The sequence below is a fragment of the Rosa chinensis genome, chromosome 3, assembly GCF_002994745.2.
Source record: "Rosa chinensis cultivar Old Blush chromosome 3, RchiOBHm-V2, whole genome shotgun sequence".
NCBI classification, from domain to species: Eukaryota; Viridiplantae; Streptophyta; class Magnoliopsida; order Rosales; family Rosaceae; genus Rosa; species Rosa chinensis.
The window spans coordinates 38,390,843-38,410,886 of NC_037090.1; the positions used below are offsets into that span (position 1 = coordinate 38,390,843).

The 20,044-nt window shown below is 37.0% G+C and overlaps 1 protein-coding gene across 10 annotated transcripts; it reads left to right on the top strand.

Moving 5' to 3' along the window:
* Window positions 1-519: 519 nt before the first annotated feature.
* LOC112192569 (putative pentatricopeptide repeat-containing protein At1g09680) lies at window positions 520-8,534 on the top strand. Of its 10 annotated transcripts, none has more exons than XM_040516425.1 (8): window positions 520-2,675; window positions 3,950-4,193; window positions 6,262-6,492; window positions 6,899-7,012; window positions 7,124-7,300; window positions 7,386-7,448; window positions 7,632-7,684; window positions 7,965-8,534. In XM_040516425.1, the coding sequence occupies exon 1, from the start codon at window positions 570-572 to the stop codon at window positions 2,376-2,378; it is 1,809 nt and encodes a 602-aa protein (XP_040372359.1). In that variant the 5' UTR covers window positions 520-569; the 3' UTR covers window positions 2,379-2,675; window positions 3,950-4,193; window positions 6,262-6,492; window positions 6,899-7,012; window positions 7,124-7,300; window positions 7,386-7,448; window positions 7,632-7,684; window positions 7,965-8,534. The 10 variants fall into 10 exon arrangements, with proteins under 10 accessions (XP_040372359.1, XP_040372361.1, XP_040372355.1 ...); XM_040516427.1 differs by having other exon boundaries at window positions 7,970-8,534; XM_040516421.1 differs by having other exon boundaries at window positions 3,947-4,193; window positions 7,632-8,534.
* Window positions 8,535-20,044: the final 11,510 nt, after the last annotated feature.

A 20,044-nucleotide genomic window follows, 5' to 3' on the forward strand; every position in this document is an offset into this window, starting at 1 on the left:
TGAAGTGTGAAGAATTATCAAGCTTCAGAATGTAGCAGATACCTGCCTGATGCGTTTTCTGATACTGCCAAAGTGACGAGATCACATATACATGCTGCAAGTGTGCCTCAAAGGATCGACGTCTTTAATACTGGACGTAACGCCGCTCCTAAGGTACCAGGAGTTGGTGCCACTGCCCATAATGGCAGTGATGTGGCGTCTATGGTCGCAGGTCCCGCGAGAAAGCGAGGTAGGCCAGTTGGTTCGAAGTATTCTTGACACACTTTAATGTATCGATATATATGTTTAATATAAATGTGATATGGCTCCATCCTCTATGTGATCTCGAATTAATGTATTTCTGTATCGAGGTAGATTATAATTATAAAAATGTTAAAAAAAGTTGGCCCAAGTTTTCTAGTCATTAAGATTAATTATTATTTTTTTGAGAATTAGTCTTCTTTTTTTTTTCTAAAAGAAAAAAACAGCCTAAAACCCCGACAACGAGAATTACAAATTGAGGTCTGTACTCTATAGTAACAGACCTTCATGTGCTTTTAACGGACCTTCTTGTGCTGACGGGAACAAAAATGGCGCTCACCAAAATGGCAAGGAGCAATCAGTTTCTGCTTCCTCCCCACAATTACAAATTATGCTTCTCCACCATCCCTTGGTACAAGCCTCCTCCTCCTCCTCCTCCTCCTCGCCGCCGTGAACATGACAAAGAGGAACCGTTACTCTCCCTCCTCTCCGACGCCATCACCACCAGCAACACAAACCCTCTCCCTCTCAGGAAGCTCCTCCCTTCCCTCACCGCCCGTGACGTCATCAACCTCATCAACCTCAACCCCGACTCCCTCCCTTCCCACTCTCTCCTCTCCTTCTTCCACTGGCTCTCTTCCCGCCCCACCTTTCGCCACACCCTCCAATCCTACCTCACCATGGCCCACTTCCTCTCCTCCCACCAAATGTTCCCCCAAGCCCTCTCCCTCCTACGACTCGTCGTTTCCCGCAAGGGCAAGGGCTCCGCCGCCTCCGTCTTCGCTTCCCTTCTCCAAACCAGAGGTACCCATCTCCACTCCGATTACGTCTTTCATGCTTTGATCAATTCCTACACGGATTCTGGGTTCCTGGGGGATGCCGTGCAGTGCTTTAGGTTGCTTAGGAAGCACGGTTTTCGGATACCCTTTCAGGCTTGTGGTCATTTGCTTGATAAAATGTTCATGTTCAACACCCCTGTTGTCGCTTGGGGCTTTCTTTTGGAGATTTTGGATTCTGGGTTTCCACCCAATGTGTATAATTTCAATGTTTTGATGCATAAAATGTGCAAGCAAGGTCATATCAGAGAGGCCCAGGCGGTGTTCGATGAAATTGAGAACAGGGGTTTGAACCCAACTGTAGTTAGTTTTAATACCTTGATTAATGGCTATTGTAAATCTGGCAATCTGGAGGAGGGTTTTAAGTTGAAGGCGGATATGGAGGGGAGAACAATGTGTCCTGATTTGTTTACTTACAGTGTTTTAATAAATGGGTTGTGTAAGGAAGGCAGGTTGGATGATGCGTATGGGTTGTTTGATGAAATGTGTGTCAAGGGTTTGGTTCCGAATGACGTCATATTCACGACTTTGATTGATGGGCAGTGTAAGAATGAGAATCTTGATCTGGCGCTGGAAATGTATCAGAAAATGTTAGGGAGAGGTATCAAACCAGATATAGTTACATACAATACACTGATAAATGGCCTTTGCAAGGTTGGAGATATGAAAGAAGCTAGGAAGCTTGTCGAAGAGATGAATATGAGAGGTTTCAAGCCTGACAAGATTACTTATACTACACTTATTGATGGATGCTGCAAAGAAGGAGATTTAGAATCGGCCATAGAGATAAGGAAGGAGATGATTAAAGAAGAGATTGCACTCGACAATGTAGCTTTCACAGCCCTTATTTCAGGCTTTTGCAGAGAGGGAAGAATCATTGAGGCAGAAAAAATGTTGAGGGAGATGTTAAAGGCCGGCATGAAGCCTGATGATGCCACTTATACAATGCTCATTGATGGTTTTTGCAAAAGGGGTGATGTTAATATTGGTTTTAAGTTGCTCAAGGACATGCAGGGTGATGGTCATGTACCAAGTGTTGTGACCTATAATGTGCTTATGAATGGATTATGCAAGCAAGGACAGATGAAAAATGCTAATATGCTGTTGAATGCTATGATTAACGTGGGGGTGGTGCCAGATGATATTACATACAACACTCTATTAGAAGGACATTGCAAGCATGGAAACCCAGATGACTTTGAGAAACTATGGAGTGAGAAAGGACTTGTTCTTGATTATGCTTCGTATAATTCTCTAGTCAGTGAATTAAATAAGTCTTTAAAAAAGCGTTCGAAGAGATGATTGCATCAAGTTGTTAGAAGTTAGCAATTTGCTCAAATAAAAGGGAGTTCATTTGCTGACCGGAAAGTTTGGTTCATCAATGACTTAGAATCACCAAAGAAACAAGTGACTAGAGAGAAGTCATTCATCACTTAGCACTTTCCCTTCCCCAGAGGAGCAGGCCACTCGAATATTCAAAAGCCATTGGTAATATGAGCATCATGTTCTTTTTCTATTGAAGTTGATTTATCATGATAGATCAAGTAAAGTAGAATATAAGGGGCTCTAGCATCAAGTCTCAAAAAGGATGTTGCAATGGTAATCACCTAACTCTAATGTGGAGTACTTATCTTGTCATATTAAATCCTAATGTGATCAGGAATTTGGATGTTTGTTTATTTATTCATTTTTGGATTACAATTGCATATTGAATATTAAGTAATTTATATTCCTTAGCTATTGGTATGGTTGTGTTGCAACGGAATAAATGGCCCTTCAAAGAGTGGTGTAGAACAAAGGTAGGGTGAGTGTGAGAATAATCACAGTGGTGTAGGAAATGCAAAAAGTTTAAGACACAGAATAATTTTAGGAGAAAGAGAAGGTTAATAGCTGCTGTACGGGTAGGGAAAAAAATGTTAGGGGAGGGAACCCGGCACCAAGCCTTCAAGAAAACTCAAATGTATTTATTCATTCATTCTTTTCATCCCAATCTGATGTGGCATGCAAGAGGTAGCCTAAGCCAGAATATATCTCTCTTAGACTCATAGAAGAGCAGAAGATTCATAGAAGACTTGATAAATAACAAGAAACCCTTGCAGTACTTAAAGAAAAGTTATTTTTCCAAAGACTTAATTAGAATTGTAAATACTCTTAATAAAACTCAAGATTATTTACTTGTTATCTAGTACTAATTTAGACTCTAAAACTACTATGGAGACTTCATTTGGCTTAGTCTTTAGGCTTCCAAAGAGGGTGTTTATTCTCTAACCAACCTGTAGCTATTGCATCATTTCTCCTCCTCCGGAAGGAATTCGACTTGATCAATATAGAACTGGACCAAGTATAGAGTTAGCCAATTCACTCTGCCAAGCATCAAAGAGAACGAAGGCGTTGATGGAGTTAGTTTGGGATAGGATTGGATTCCTAGCCTCAGTGTGGGATTAGTCTTTTCAAACATTTGACTATTTGGGAGACTTTCCCTTTAGTCTAATACTTCCTCATCCGCCGCCCGGGGAGGGGGAGGGGCGCATACTGAGTGAATTTTCTGGGTAGTGGATGATTATCTTTTATTTCTTGTCAGACGGTTCTTTGTTTGGAATGTAGCTTAAAAGTGGTTTCTGTTTCCTAGTTTGTGATTGTAATATCTTTGATCTCCTGTTTGTAAGTTCATTATTCTTGTTTTGCTGGAAGTGGATAGGCTTCCCTTTCCTAATAAAGAAAGATATATTCCTGTTTTAGATTCAATTTGACTGTACAAATGTCCCTATAAGAAAGTATTGTCTGTATATATATTTAATAATTACAGAAGTGTTTTCTTTACTAGTTGCTAGAGATGATTTTTTGTTTTTGTTCCCCTCCTTCATCGTTAGCAGGTGCTGGCTAGAGGTGCCAATAAGTGATTCCTTGATCATTTATCTAGTCCGATTTCGGACCCTCTGAGCAGTCTGATATGGGAAGCAAGCACATTGACTTTGCATGGATTTGATTGAACCCTGTGCTGTACAAATAATCAGATTATGGAACCTTGTACCTGTGCTGCGCTTTTGTTCAGTTGAAGCTGTCGACCTCATAGTGCATTAGTCCCCAGAAAATTGTGTTACTTATATATATGTCAAGGTATGACATTCTTTGTACATAAGGTCCTTTATATGTCCATTTGGTTTCTGATCTTAATATTGTTCATTCTTTGTGAAAATGAGATACTGTAGTCTTTTATCATCTTAATAATCTTTTTACTGAAAAAGTTTAGTTACCTATTTCCGTTTTACTTTTTTGGGTAGTGGATGTTTGGTGTTAACCAGTAGCTGTAGTGGATGTTTGGTGTTAACCAGTAGCTGCTAGTAGGCTCCGACCAGTTTATAACTAGCACAAATGATGGAAATACAGCATAAAACTATTGCTGTTGTACATGTCTTTAGATATTAAATAAAATTTTGTTTGCTCTAGAAAGTCTTTAGTATACTTTATGTGGAGTTTGTGAACTTCAAATGGGTTCATGTGACATTGAAGCATGCTTTCCATGGAAATGAGTGGGCATGACAAACAAATCTTAGACTACTTGCATAAAAGACGTATGTTTTGTCAAAATTAAGTCTAGTAAACCTTCAAATAAAACATCTTGAATCACCAAAGAAGCTATCAACCTGTGGAACCCTCCTACTAGAGCAGGGTTTTAAGTTGAAGGCAGATATGGAGGGGAGAACAATGTGTCCTGATTTGTTTACTTACAGTGTTTTAATAAATGGGTTGTGTAAGGAAGGGAGGTTGGATGATGCAAATGGGTTGTTTGATGAAATGTGTGTGAAGGGTTTGGTTCTGAATGACGTCATATTTACCACTTTAATTGATGGGCAGTCTAAGAATGGGAATCTTGATCTGGCGCTGGAAATGTATCGGAAAATGTTAGGGAGAGGTATCAAACCATATATAGTTACATACTTACATACAATACACTCATAAATGGCCTTTGCAAGGTTGGAGATATGAAAGAAGCTAGGAAGCTTGTTGAGGAGATGAATACCTGAGGTTTCAAGCCTGACAAGATCACTTATACTACACTTATTGATGGATCTACAGAGGAGAGTTAGAATCAGCCTTAGAGATAAGAAAGAGATGATTAAAGAAGAGATTGCACTCGACAATGTAGCTTTCACAGTCCTTATTTCAGGATTTTGCTGAGAGGGAAGATTCTCTTTTAGTTTTTATCAGACGGTTCTTTGTTTGGAATGTAGCTTAGGTGGTTTCTGTTTCCTAGTTTGTGTAATTGCAAATTTCTTTGATCTCCTGTTTGTAAGTTCATTATCCATGTTTTGCTGGATATGGATAGGCTTCCCTTTCCTAATGAAGAAAGATATATCCTGTTTTAGATGCAATTTAGCTGTACAAATGCCCCAGAAGAAAGTATGGTCTCTGTATGTGTGTGTTTGATAGTTATAGAAGTGTGTTTTGTCATCTTGCTTTCTTACTTCTTCACAATGAATTCTTGAATTTCAATTCCTGTATGTCCATCTCTGACTTTAGTGAAGACACCAGGACTGTAGTTTCTATGCAGTTCAATTACTGAAGAAACTATAGATCGTCAAGTAGGATAACCGAAGTTTGAGGCAAGAAGAGCAAATGATTCAAGAATTTGAGAAACGGGTTTCAGATTTACAAGTAGAGCCCTTTTTTTGGGACAATACTAAGGCAACTGTTACTGCGTTGTGTACAGTAATGCTGTAGAGCGTTTGATCATCTAAATGCCTCTGAAGCATGAAAAAGTTGCCAATTAATATCAATATGAAAGTTCATCAAACAGAAAAACTAAGCAATTCTACTACCAAATTTGACACAAGTAGAAAATGGAAGGCAACAAGCAATGAAGGTATGGAAATTGTCTATTAGATTATTCGTCACATTATCTATGCTATGCTGTATATGGGTGGGAGTCCACCTGCAGCTGCCTGGCAAAAGGCAAAACCTAGCTTGTAATATCGCCCCTGAAAAGACCACATCAGTAGCACGTTAGCGTGATTTCGCTATAGCTTTTGCAGAGCTGGCAATAAGATGGTTTTGGTGAAGTAGTAACTACACAAATATAGTTTTTAATTGACTTGATGCATCAGTTAAGCGACCAGCTGCAATCTAATTTACTATATACTAAATCTCCTACACTGTTCATCACTGTTCACCTGTGAAATTCCAGTTCTGCCCTCGAGTTGCATACATAGAGAAAAAAAAGCAGATAAGCCTCCATCACGTTTAGTCAAATGCAAATCGATCTATTTTGCTCTTTCTCTCACCAGTCGCAGTGAACCCTCTCGAATCAACAAATTCTCTCGCTCTCCTCGCACACAAATCCAAAACCAAAGAACCCAATCCAAATCGCTCTTGCTCAAAATCTCAGACTTGCTGCCGGTCGGTTTATTGTTTTGAGGTACCATTGGTTAATCTGGATCTTTTTTTTTTAAATAGATGTTGTGCTTGATTTAGATGGATGTAATTGGGATTTATTCCATTGTTTTGGTAATGGGTATCTGACCTAAATTTGTGTATTTGTGGTTAGCAAAATTTTTAATGTGTAGATATTTGTACTTTGTCTGTTCAGTTTTGTTTTGGAGTTTCATTATTTTTTTCTATGTTTAATGATCAAGTCAGTTAGATTAGAATTTTGATTTTTAATTTTTTTTTCTCCTTATCTTCTTTGTTTAATGCTGTTTGTGATGTATGTTATATGGGTATAGTTAAAAATTTTGAAGTTACTTTTGATTTTATTTTCTGTGATCTTATTTTCAGCACCAATTTTACATGTATAGTTGATAAATGCTACATTGAAAATACAGTCATGGCATCAGATATTCCAAAAAGAAAAGCGAAAAGATCTTTGCAAGCTAATTGTGTGGAAAATGATGATCATCAAGAACAACATCAGATCAAATCAAGGAGGTGGAAGCAAGGTGAGCATCTATTATCAGGTTTAGCATGTTGGTCTTGATAATGCTTTTAAGAAGATTTGGTTTGCCTTGACAGATTGAAAGTCAGTAATATTCTTGAAATTTTGTTTATAGTATGTCAACCGACAATGGTAGGAGGAGGTCGGAGTGCACAAACCAGCAATAAAAGTCTGAACATGTTGGAACATCTTGATAAATGAATTAGAAGGAATCAACTCAATCCAACTGTTATTCTCGACCAAACTTTGTTTGCTCATGGAAGTTCAAATGAAGATGGTACAAGTATAATCGGTAGGTATAGTGATTTATATAATATTCAAAGCATTCAAAAATGTAAATATGATAGTTAATTCTTACTTTAAATTCTTATATGCAGGAGTGTCGTGGCATTTAACAAGCAATAATTCTACTCAACTTGCAGAAATAGATGAAATGAGAGGTGCAACTATTTGATACTGTGAAGATGAAATTTTACAAGATGAAGTTTAGAAAATGTTTTGTCCAGATCCTGCTTTTATTGAATCAAAGTTTATGAATTTTATATTCTTAATTCATCTGTTTTCATCGCTTAATTCAGCGATATCCACTATATGTGAACAAATATTTCAATTTGCAAATGTAGGAGAGAAGAGATACAAGTGATGCTGTGGCAAAGTGGCTAACACAGTTTCTAAGGTGAGTCTTCTAGAACTAAAACCAGGTATATAGTGATCATTGATGTTGCAAGATCTATATCATATTTTGCATTTATTCCACTCTCCAGTACCAAAAAATAGATTTCCATCATCATTTCTTATGTGATGTCATTAGAATTTGCCTCTTGATATATGTCAATCTACTTGCTAAAACAGTGTAATTTCTGCATTAAGCGATTTTATTTTTCAATATCCTCAAAGCTAATTTGACATATTGAATATCCTCATGTGTCTCTGAAATTCATTTACTTGACTCTTAGGGCAGCTGCTACAACATTTCTATTCGTTTACGTTAGCATTCCCTACTCCCTGCAACACTTGATGTTGTCATAGAATGCTATGATAGAATGTTATTGTAAACTGCAATAATGTAAACCAAACAATTTTATAGAGAAGACATTTTGTCTCTTCTTTTATCATTGTGATCAAGAATCAAGTCTTTTCATTCATATCTATCATTATTGTAAATTATTGACAACAAAAAACCCCGCGGCAAGGCGCGGGCACCATTGCTATCTAGCTTCTTCAATTAGTTTGGATTGGGGGTGCCTGTATGGGAATTCAGTTGTATCTAAGCAGACCATTCTACTTGGTGTGGAGATAGTGCAGTAGCTTCTCATTTCTTTCTACAACTGCAGCAGTTGGATGTTCACTGATACACAGATTTAGAAACTTGACATAGGGGCCAAACTATAATCTTCATCAATATTCAATCAGATTGGTGGAACTTAGGAATAAGGTCTATATCGATTGAGAAGAGATCACATTGGAAGTTTCAGGCTTTGTTTCTGTTTCTTAGTATTGAATGCAATTTTACGATGTTTCATTGATGCTCGGGCTATTTAGTTGATGGGCTAGATGTTTCAACTTAAATTCACATCAACCATATACCATCTTTGGTTTTAGTGTCTAGCAAAGCAGAACATAGATATTTTGATATCTGTTTGCTTGCATTGTGATGTGGGTATCTGTCTTACTTTGGACTGAATTGTTTTTGGTCATAATTCTAGCTCTAAAATCTTAGAATAAAAGCACCAAACGCCATCTCTGGAATCGTATAATTGTCAATACTGAGTGACTACATTTTGTATCCAGTAGTATTCAAATGTAATATACGTGATTATTCAAAATTAAGTCACTTTGAAACAAACTGCAAACAACCATTGCTCCGCAGCAAAGCGCGGGCACATTTTCTAGTTAATATCCATTGGACGTGCAAGAAGTAATTTAATTCCTTCTCTAAAACAAGTCATGCGTATAAGAAAGCTGTCAAGTCATCTTTGGTTATAGTGAGAGTCCTTTTGAAACTTGAATAACAATCAAGTTGTGTCTTTCATGTATATCATGTAATATTGGCCTTGTGGGGCAGATTAACGTGATTAAAAGTTTACCTCAGAATTTACTCTGTTCTTTTGGTGAGTGATTCCCAAACCCTATCATCTGGTTGGTTGATTCCCAGATTAAACCCCATCACACCAGCATTCTGTATACACCTGCATCATGACATAGGTAACTCGAACTTCAAGTTGTTCTTCAAAACTCAGCATTTATAAATTGACATTTTAAGCGAGAATTGGTTGCAATAAATAGAGCATGAAGATGATGCAAGTACATGCAGAAAATCTCAAGTAATTTAACTGGTAAATGCAAGTGCAACCCTTATTTGATACAAACTAAATCAACTTAGCACTCAAGAAACATGAAGGTAAAAGGCTGACATGACCAACTTGGATGGCCTGTATGTTGTCCGGACTTCTCCCAGAAGAATCAGAATTATATACAGAAAGTAGTCATCAGCCAAATATCATTTGTTAAACAAAGTAGCTTGTTCAAGAACCTCTTTGTACCTCTGAAACAAAGTATCAAAAACCAAACTAAACCTGAGATTCCTAGAGTGACTAAACCTAACTTTAGAACTGGAGCTAATATCTATTCAGATTGACTGAAATGTAATTGTCTACCATCTAATAACGGCAAACCCCCCACTCCTTTACTCCCAACAATACCAATGAGAGGAATTTAGTTATCTTGAAACAAAAGTAGTTATTAGGAAACAAGCACTGTTCCTGACAATACCACATATGCATAGTACCTGACAAGATTGCATTACCAAAATTATAAAACTTTCAAATTGGAACAAAGAATAAGTGAATTCATAGCATATGAAAGGGAATGGAGAAGATTTAGGTGCCCTCATATTAAAAGATACAACCTGGCACACAAAATGTATTAATAAGTCTTGTAATGCAGTAACTGCATAGCTACAGTAGCTAGTTTACAAGGTAACTATACTCCACGTGTAATTCGTTTCTAATATCAACCATAAAATGACATTGTAAGTAAGACTTGTTATCGTCTGAAGTAAAACAGCATTAAAGGGTGATACAGCATAGAGAAAAATTCAACTCATTTAACTCATCACCGACACCAATTTGGAGTAAATAGCATTCATCTCAAGACAATTTTATTCAAAGAATTCGTAAAACATTCAACCAGTTAATGGAAATAGTAGAGACTCATGAAATTGTTGGACTAAAATAACGAAGAATTCGTAATACATTCAACCAGTAAATGGAATTAGTAAAGACTCATGAAATCATTGCAAACAATACATAAAGAGTCTCAGTGAGCATTTCTTAAAGAAAATTACTCATTTTCATGAACTTCATAGCCTTTGTTACATGGACAACATTACTTGAGCCTAACAAAAGAGAACATCAGACCTCAACTCTGAAACTACCTGCCGTACCTATGCCCAAATAGATATAATTTGAAATGAATCAAATTTCACAAAAGTATGGAGTTATCTACCTACCCAATGCCTAGAACTTAATCATATCCCAGTGACATATCCTAAACCAACTTGGGGAGTTGCTGCTGCTGCTGATGGTGGTGGTGGTGGTGGTGGTGGTGGTAGATAGAGCAAGACCAGCAAATCTCTTGGTGGTGGAGGGGGTGGAGGTGGAAAGCAAATCTTCCAAATCACAAAAACAGCCCAAAAAACGGCAACTCCCCCACCCAAGACTGCTCCAGTCTTCATCACAGATAAGAGACTTGAAGCCTGGTCAAGACACTCGTTAATCTTGGGGAGAATTTGATCATTGACCTTAGGAAGAATATCATCATTCACTTTCTTCAAGCATTCATTGACCTCTGGAAGAATATCATCATTCACTTTCTTCAAGCATTTCTCCAGTTCGGACATATTGGAAAAGACATTCACCTAGCCAAATGTAAAGAAAAGATTGGAAAAAAAATGTTGCAAGTAACATTCACCTAAAGCACATACCTTAGCCTCTAGTTCAGTACTGCCGATGAGTTGATTGAGCAAGTGTTACTAGGGTCTTAGGTAGCAAGAGCACAATATATTTAGAGCCATCAGGATTATATAAAAAAAAAAATCTCAGTCACTACATTCTTAAATCATTAACCTATTAAGGTAATTACTTCATATAAATAATGATGAGTCCACAAAATAATTCTTACAAAACCCTAAAGTCCTTTGTATATAAGGTAACTATTTTGTGGATGATCTATGTTTTTGTTTACCTTTTAGTTTTTCTAAGAAAGTTAGTTGGTGAAGATTGTTGCCTTAAACTTCCTTGTTCCATTTTATAGCCAAGGATTGAAAATAAGCACAAAAAGAATGGATTTTTAAATTGTATGGAGGTTCCCTTAAAGTTATTTCTTTTGGCTTATGCCCATGGTCCATTTTTTGATGAGTTGCTGATTTAGGATGATTAGATCAACTTTTAGAGGAGGAGGTTTTGTAAAAGGAAATTGGGGAAACAGAGTAACCGAGAGTCATTGGCTAGTCTTTGCAGGTTTTTTTTTTTCCTAAATAAAACGCACACCATTAGCAGCTAGAGATTGGCAATTAACTAATTACCTGCATCGATCTGGAGATGATTTTTTTTTTGTTCCCCTTCTTCATCGTTAGCAGGTGCTGGGAAGAGCTGCCAATAAGTGATTCTATGATCATTTATCATCTAGTCCGATTTCAAACCCTCTGACCAGTCTGATATGAGAAGCAAGCACATTGACTTTGCATGGATTTGATTGAACCTTGTTACTTGTGCTGCGCTTTTGTTCAGTTGAAGCTGTTGACCTCATAGTGCATTAGTCCCAGAGAACTTTTGAAATGATACCTGAACTTTTAAAGTTATCAATGTGATACCTGGACTTATTTTTTCGTATCAACGTCGTACATGTGGTCGATTTCCATCATAGAACCGTTAACTATGACCACGTGCCCAGCACGTGAGACACTAAATGAGGTTAAAAGACTAATTCACCCTTAAAAGTATATACTTCAACAGTGTCTGAACTCTTCGAGGACTTTTGAAATGATACCTGAACTTTCAAAGTTATCAATGTGATACCTGAACTGATTTTTTCGTATCAACGTCGTACCTGCGGTCGATTTCCATCACATAACCGTTAACTATGACCACGTGCCCAGCACGTGAGGCACAAAATAAAGGTAAAAATGACCTTTCCCACTTTCTTTAGTTCTTCACGTGTCCCGTCGTACCTTCAGTTATTCTTCTCCATTTCTATTTCCTTTTTCATCTGCAAAATGCAATAAGATGGGATGATGACATTTCCTAGCAAAATGCAAAACCCAAAGCAAAACTTGAATCCAATTCTCTGATGGACGGACACCGTCGGGGACTCCATCTAGTCGGAGTTCTCCAAGCACAACTTTGCTTCTCTGAATTTATTGCAGGCCAGAGCAGCGTAGACGGTTTCACGACTCTTGGCCTCCAGATCTGAGACTTGGAATTTACCTGAGATATCGGACAAAGGGATCAGAGAGAGAGAGAGAATATGGCCGGCGGCAATCCAGACCTTCTTATGCAGCTTGCTGGAGATATGAAGGAGGCGGGCCACGCCGTCGTGGCACTCGGCTTCCTCACCGCAACTAACTTTCAAAAATAGTCCGTGTCTTTGTAATTGAATCAAAATATGCAAAGTGAAGGAGACTGAGAGTCTCTCTCTTTCTCTCTCTCAACAGCAGAGAAAAGGTGCAGGATGGTGATGATGGGAGACAACCCAAAACTGATTTTTTCGCGACTGCATTTCTGTGTATAACTATATCTATATGTATATGATTTATCGAACAATGGGGCAATGATCATTTCACTGATTCCAGCTTCTAATATTTGTCTAAAAAAGAATCAGCGTTTGGTTATTTGCGGCTGTAATATTAGTACTTAGTGGGAGCATCGGACTAGGTACTCCGGCGAGGCAATCGGCGGCGGTTGGGGAGGATGAGGAACAATCTGAGGGTTTTACGGCGGCGGAGGTGGATGACGGGGCTGGCGGATGGGCTGCGCGTGGGGCTTCAGGCAACGACGGGGCATTGAGTGGCGCGAGGAGCTTGAATTTTTGCAAGGTAGCCATATCGATCTAGCTGAGTTCAATGTTGTTGTAGTCAGGTAGTGCTTGGAAAGGGTTGTGTAGAAACTGATTCTCATTGATTTGTGCAATTACATTGTGTACATGAAGCAATAAAACTACATTAACAACGAAATCAAAACTGATGCAGAATATCAAAACTGATGCACAACATTATAGCCATATTATTAGCTATTCAATGGAGAAGATTATGGTAAGACAAGCCACGTTTTCGGTTAGTGAGGTGGTGAGAATGCTGACAATTTGTTGATCGATGATGAACCATTTTTCATGCTTAGGATTGGGAATGGTGGTGGCAGGTCTGCCTTCACTGGCAGTAGTTGTGGTGGCAGTGGGTTCAGGAATAGACCCATCGACATAACCCCAAAGCTTGGCACCATGAAGGTAAGGTTTAAGCTGACGGAGCCAGACCAGGTAGTTTGTTTCATTGAGTTTGGTAAATTGAGCAGTGTTTTGGGAGGGAGGATTAGATAAGGAAGCCATGAGAGAGAAAAAATAAATAAATAAATAAAGGAAAAAGAAACTGGACAACGGGAGAAACACGACACAGGAGGTAAGCTTGACACCCAAGACTACTGATACCATGTAGAAACTGATTCTCATTGATTTGTGCAATTACATTGTGTACAATATATAGGAGTAGTATTGACAGGTTTACATGAAGAAATAAAACTACATTAACAACGAAATCAAAACTGATGCACAATATTATAGCCATATAATTAGCTATTCAATGGAGAAGATTGTGTGTCTTTAACAAGTTGGGTGGTTGAGAGAGAAGGTGAGATCTGATTTGCAGCCATGGCTTCCAATCAGAGGGGACAAATCAGAGAGAAGAAGACGTCGAAAAAGAAAAACAAGAAAGAAAAAAAGAAATCAAAAAGAATAAAAAACAATACTTTTGAGGGTAAATTAGTCTTTTAACCTCATTAAGTGCCACATGTGCTGGGCACGTGGTCATAGTTAACGATTTTGTGACGAAAATCGACCGCAGGTACGACGTTGATACGACAAAATCAGTCTAGGTATGACATTGATAACTTTGAATGTTCAGGTATCATTTCAAAAATCCTCGAAGAGTTCAGACACTATTGAAGTAAAAAAACTCCGTGAAGAACTAAAGGAAGTGGAAAATGTCATTTTTACCCTTATTTTGTGCCTCACGTGCTGCGCACGTGGTTATAGTTAACGGTTCTGTGACGGAAATCAACCGCAGGTACGACGTTGATACGAAAAAATGAGTTCAGGTATCACATTGATAACTTTGAAAGTTCAGGTATCATTTCAAAAGTCCTCGAAAAGTTCAGACACTGTTGAAGTAAAAAACCCATATTCTTTGTACATAAAGTTTCTACATGTCCATTTGGTTTCTGATCTTAATATTGTTCATTCTTTCTAAAAAATGAGATATTATAGTCTTTTGTTTAGTCATCTTAATAATCCTTTTACTGAAAAAGTTTAGTTACCTACTTCCATTTTAGTTTTTTGGGTAGTGGATTTTTGGAGTTAACCAGTAGCTGCTAGTCCAACCGATTTATAAATGGCACAAATGATGGAAATACAGCATAAAACTATTGTTGTTGTACATGTTATTAGATATTAAACAAAAGTTTGCTTAGAAAGTCTTTAGTATACTTTATGTGGAGTTTGCAAACTTCAAATGGGTTCATGTGACATTGAAGCATGTTTTTTCCATGGAAATGAGTGGGTATGACAAATAAATGATAGGAGCATATTTATGCGATATTAATAACGTTAATATACTTTCTTTGTTAATTTAGTGTATTTTCTTGTTATTTACTTTATTTATTTGTTTTATAGGTATTTTGAGAAAAGAAGAAAAAAATAAGCAAAAAAGGGATTGAAAAGCAAAATCAGCACATATGCATGTGCAGATCACTCAACTTCGACACATTATTGAGACCAACTCACGATGAACCAGATGATGATCTTTATATGGAAAGCCTTGGATGTTTAGTTTCCAGATCTTTATACGATTTGCCAATATCATTTTTCTAGAGAAAGTTATGGCCAATTTAGTACAAGAAGGTTAGGTAGCGCATGCATATGAGCTTGGACAGGAATTTATGTTTTGAAGCCCAAATCACACCATCATGTAGCCCGAGAACGAGTTTGTGCTTCATATTCCAACTTAATATGGACGAATGGCGCGATGTGAATGGTTGGAATTAGTCATCAAGGTCAAGAGCCAATAGGAAAATTCCACCTGAGCACGCTAACCCTAATGCTTTTAAGTTTTGGATTTCCTACACAACAACAAAGATGAAGACAACCTCTAAGTATATAAAAGGAGATCCATATGCAGCAGCTCTCTCTCTTCCTCTCCTTCATTAGTTTGTTTGTTTTTTCTATGTTTAACTAGGTTTTTATTAGTTAGGGGGCTGCTTGAAGCCCCTAGACATGAACTACAAGATGATTTGACTTTTGATTTGTTTTTCTATTAATTCAAGGAGACTTTAATTTACTACTTTTTCATTGATGAATTCTTGCTTGTATACTTTGAGTGCATGCTTAGTGTGCATGTTAAGATTCTACCGCTTTCAAATCTGCATGTTAAATCTAATAAACGTACCTTTAGGTTGCATGTAGAGAATAGCCTAGGTGTACAACACTTTCTGCTTAGCGTACGAAGTAAGAAAGGGTAATAGGTTGTGTTCAAGCGTACTGAGCCCACCTAAGCATCTTCATCTAGATTAATTGAATTAGAATTGAACAAATTGTCTTATGTGTGATTGTCAGGGGTGGATGCATCTTCCCTAGCTAGCTTTATTCTCATTGTTTTCTAAAACCAAATCAAAATCTATTTTCGTCACTTTCTGTCCTCTATCTTTTCGTATTTGTTTAGAATAGTAAATCAACTCCGAATAATCTAAAATTTTGTGTGCTGGACTTCCTATGTGTCTAGTACTTCTTTGTAAATTTTCATATTCCTCTGAGTAGTTTAGATTAGGTTCTTAATTAGGTTTTCGACTGTTGTTCGCTAGGAATAGTGGTCACTTTTGCGAGATTGTTTTGAGTAGTTAGAACTATAGTCTTCTGCTGGAAAGATCCTTATTTACCCTTGCTACAATTGACAATCTTAAGTGTGAATAAGGAAAATCAATAGTTTTCAATTTAGTTATCAATAAAGCTTAGAAAAATTGCATAAAAGTATGTCCAGTAAACCTTCAAATCAAACATCTTGAATCACCAAAGAAGCTCTCGACCCGTGGAAGCCTCCTACTAGTAACAAATCTTAAAAGTCTAGAATTCTATACCAAAAGCCTAGATTTGTTGATATTTGACATCTTTGTAGGTAAAAGGTCTATACTTATTATCATCTTCTTAGAAAACACATTAGGAAAAGAGTGTTTAGATTATGAACTAGAGGTGTTTCAGCATCCTTCAAGTTCAATCTCAAGTCTAGGTTTTGTCTTAGATTTCACTACTGCCACTATGGTGTCAAAATGTCACATTAAGAGAAATTGTCTGAAGGTGGGGGGAAAATGACCTTGGGAGATTGTGAATCAAGTCTAAAACATGTGTTTGTCATCTTATTTGCGAGTTCGTTATCCCCATATCCTTGGTATGTGTTCCTATCTAAAATTAATTAATATGGCTAGCCTGCATAAATGATATCTTTTCTTGATTCTGGATATAGTAATGTGATGTGATGTTCTTTCTTCTTTCTCCTTACAGACAAACTTTTCTCATGCCTTGCATCCAAATCACTTGACATGATTCAACTGCTTTACTATGCAACTTTATCATGGGTTGCTATCTTTGTTTGAATTTAGGTCTATAATTCTACATAAAAAGAATAAAAAGTAGAGTTCATGGTGCTCTGTTTACTCCATTATGTGCATTGTGTCATGATTTTCAAATTTGTCAATTTTCATGCATTGGGATTAATTGAGATCGACATTTCTCATAGTTGCAGTGACTTAGTCCAGTATTGGTTTTTGAAAGAAGCTCATTAAATCTCAATTATATAGTACCTTCTAGTTTCAAAAGGCATTTTGATTCTGCTTTGTAACAATGACTATGGTGAACCTTATCTTATAAGGGCTCATTAGTGAGGCTGAAAGTGACGCACCATGATTGTGGTTGGCACATTTATTCTTCTTTACTACAAGAGAGCTTCTATTCATACATCCAAAGTTGATATTTGGACCTCCCCAATTAATAGACCTCCAACTTACTTTTACAAATAACCAATATGCTATCTATACCTCCCTAATTTTCCCAAAATGTCTATCGTCCAATAAAATCAATAAAAGTTTTTTTTTTTTTTGATATTCTATTCATACCTCTAGAATCAGTAGATGGGACCTCCTTCAAATTTTGAACAATTCATAATCCTATTTTACCTTTGAAAAAAAAAAAAAATCTCCAGGTGGTAGTCTTTTTTTTTTTTTTTTTGAAACGGGGTTTGGAACCCAGCCTAATTGGGAGGCTCAGCCCCACGCCCGGAATTATTATTAATAATAGATGGATAATTGTACAGCGAGGGGAACATATTACCTAAACCTCGAGTACTAGTACAAGCATCCTCAGGTGGTAGTCTCTCTTTTTCAATTAATTTTGTTGCTTCTATTTTGTTTCTCTCATTCCATACGTATTGTTTAGTCTTTCTTCCATTAATAGGACGGACCCATTAAAGTAATGCACCTTTACTTTCAAAAATCTGCACAAACCACATATATATCATTTGGACTTTTGCATACAATATTAGTCCAAATAATTCTATATACACCTTATATATACATATATATTGCGGATCCAGATCCTCTCCTATCCTCACAATCTACCTAAGCTACCTAAGTTTTGAAGGAGGTAACGCCACATGGCTATTAAGAGATCCAATGGTACACAATAAACTCACATGATTTTTCTCTATTAGTTTTGAGTTTTATTTTGTCTTTTGCTAAACTTTTTTCTTCTCTCTGTACTTCATTTCATCACTTCCATTCTTCTTTCTTCTTTCTTCTTTTTGTTCTTCTTTTCCTAATCACCAGACCCAAAATCTCATGTCTTGCTTCTATAGCCCCTGTGCACTCTTCTTAAATAGACAACCTGGGTTTACGTTTGAGTCTGAAATTACATGTCATATGAACGAAATCAATTACCACACTGCAAAATGGAATCTCAAAATGAGCACAATCACAACTGCTCCCATCAAATTTTCAAAAAAAATCAAGAGCTCCCATCAAATTCGTTGAAATCCACTTAAGAGTATTTGTTAAGGGTGTTGAGTGAACTGTTATACCATCAATTGTGTTTCTTCTGGAGTTCTGGGTTTGATAGCATGGTATTAGATCTATCCTCAGATTCCTCTCATCAAAATCCAATAATTACAAGGCCTACTGTGTTTACAAGCCTTGATCCCTCTTTCCATCAATTGTGTTTACAAGCTAGCCTTGATCCCTCTTTCCTACCTCTACTGCTACTATTATAGGGCCATCGGGATTCGGGAATACAACTCTTTCATCAAAACCTATCATCAAGGCATGAGCAACTCCAATGCTCTCAGAAGATTAACCACATGGTCACAGAAGGAAGTTCGAGCAAGATGTTCTATGGTATTTATGATCAGTCTGGGTTTTTGCCATGGTTGAAACAACACCAATTCAATTGGTGACTAGCATTCCCTATTCTGTCCCATCAAGTGAATCCTAACCAATCCCAGAAGAAAATTTATGAACCATCAAAACTCATAAGGACGAGTCAAGAACTCAACAAAGACCAAGAAAATTTGAACCGAAGTGGAATTGAGTGGAAGTAAAATCAAGTCAGATTTGGTCTAGAAGAGAGTTTTGGAGGTTGAAGATTAGAAGAGTGTATCGGTGTGGAAAAATATCATTGGTTTTTGTCTTTTTGATGTCAATCACTACGTGGCACTATTGTGGATCATTGGATGTTTCTGTTACACGTGTCATTACGTGGTTGAAAGCTTAGGAAGGTTAGGCAACTTTCTTGCTTAAGAGAGGATCCTCTCCCATATATTGCAAGCTCTGCAAACAAACAACTATATAATCACATATATAAATCATTTGGACTTTTGCATACAATTCTATAACTCTATGCGAGAAGGCTTACCTACATAATTTGCAAAACCAATTTAGTTACTACAGGAGAGGATCCTCTCCCATATATTGCAAGCTCTGCAAACAAACAACTCTATAATCACATATGTAAATCATTTGGACTTTTGCATACAATTCTATAACTCTACGCGAGAAGGCTTACCTACATAATCTGCATAACCAATTTAATGACTACAGGGCACCTATGCAAGCTCTGCAAACAGCTAACTAATTATCATCAAAGGTGCATGTAGCCATCTGATATGCCCATCATTTTGCTTTAATGTTCATCAAACATACAATTAAGGGATTAAGAGCCTAGCAATGATGGGATTTATATTTTGTATATTGAATCACAATTTTTTTTTTTTACCTAATATATGGCATGTGTTACCTGTGTATGAACAAGGGAATAAAGAGAATTATATATATATATATATATATATATATGATTTACGCCTTTGCACATACAATTGTGAATAGTATTCAACATCACTCACCTGATTAGTGATAGGAGCAAAAAGTGTGACAATATTATTGAATATGTGCCCCATTTTAGCCTTGTTTCTCCCTTAAGTTTAGTGTTTTGAGTCATTGAGTCGTTTTTAGAGTCTTGTTGAGTATTTGGAGTGAAATAAGCGGAAAAAGTAAAATTCATGAAAAATCCTACCTGGATCAGGATTCCTCACTGTCGACTATTTTTGCGGTCTTTACATTTTATTTTTTCTAGAAAATTCTGATATTCTCCTGCTTGTTGTAGGAAACCTTGCCTGGTGGAACTCTTGGAAACATCAATGATGGAGTCATAAAATAAAGTATTAAGATATTTGACC

Coding starts and splice junctions, on each gene's coding strand:
- LOC112192569 (XM_040516421.1), top strand. CDS start 570: ATGGCGCTCACCAAAATGGCAAGGAGCAATCAGTTTCTGCTTCCTCCC.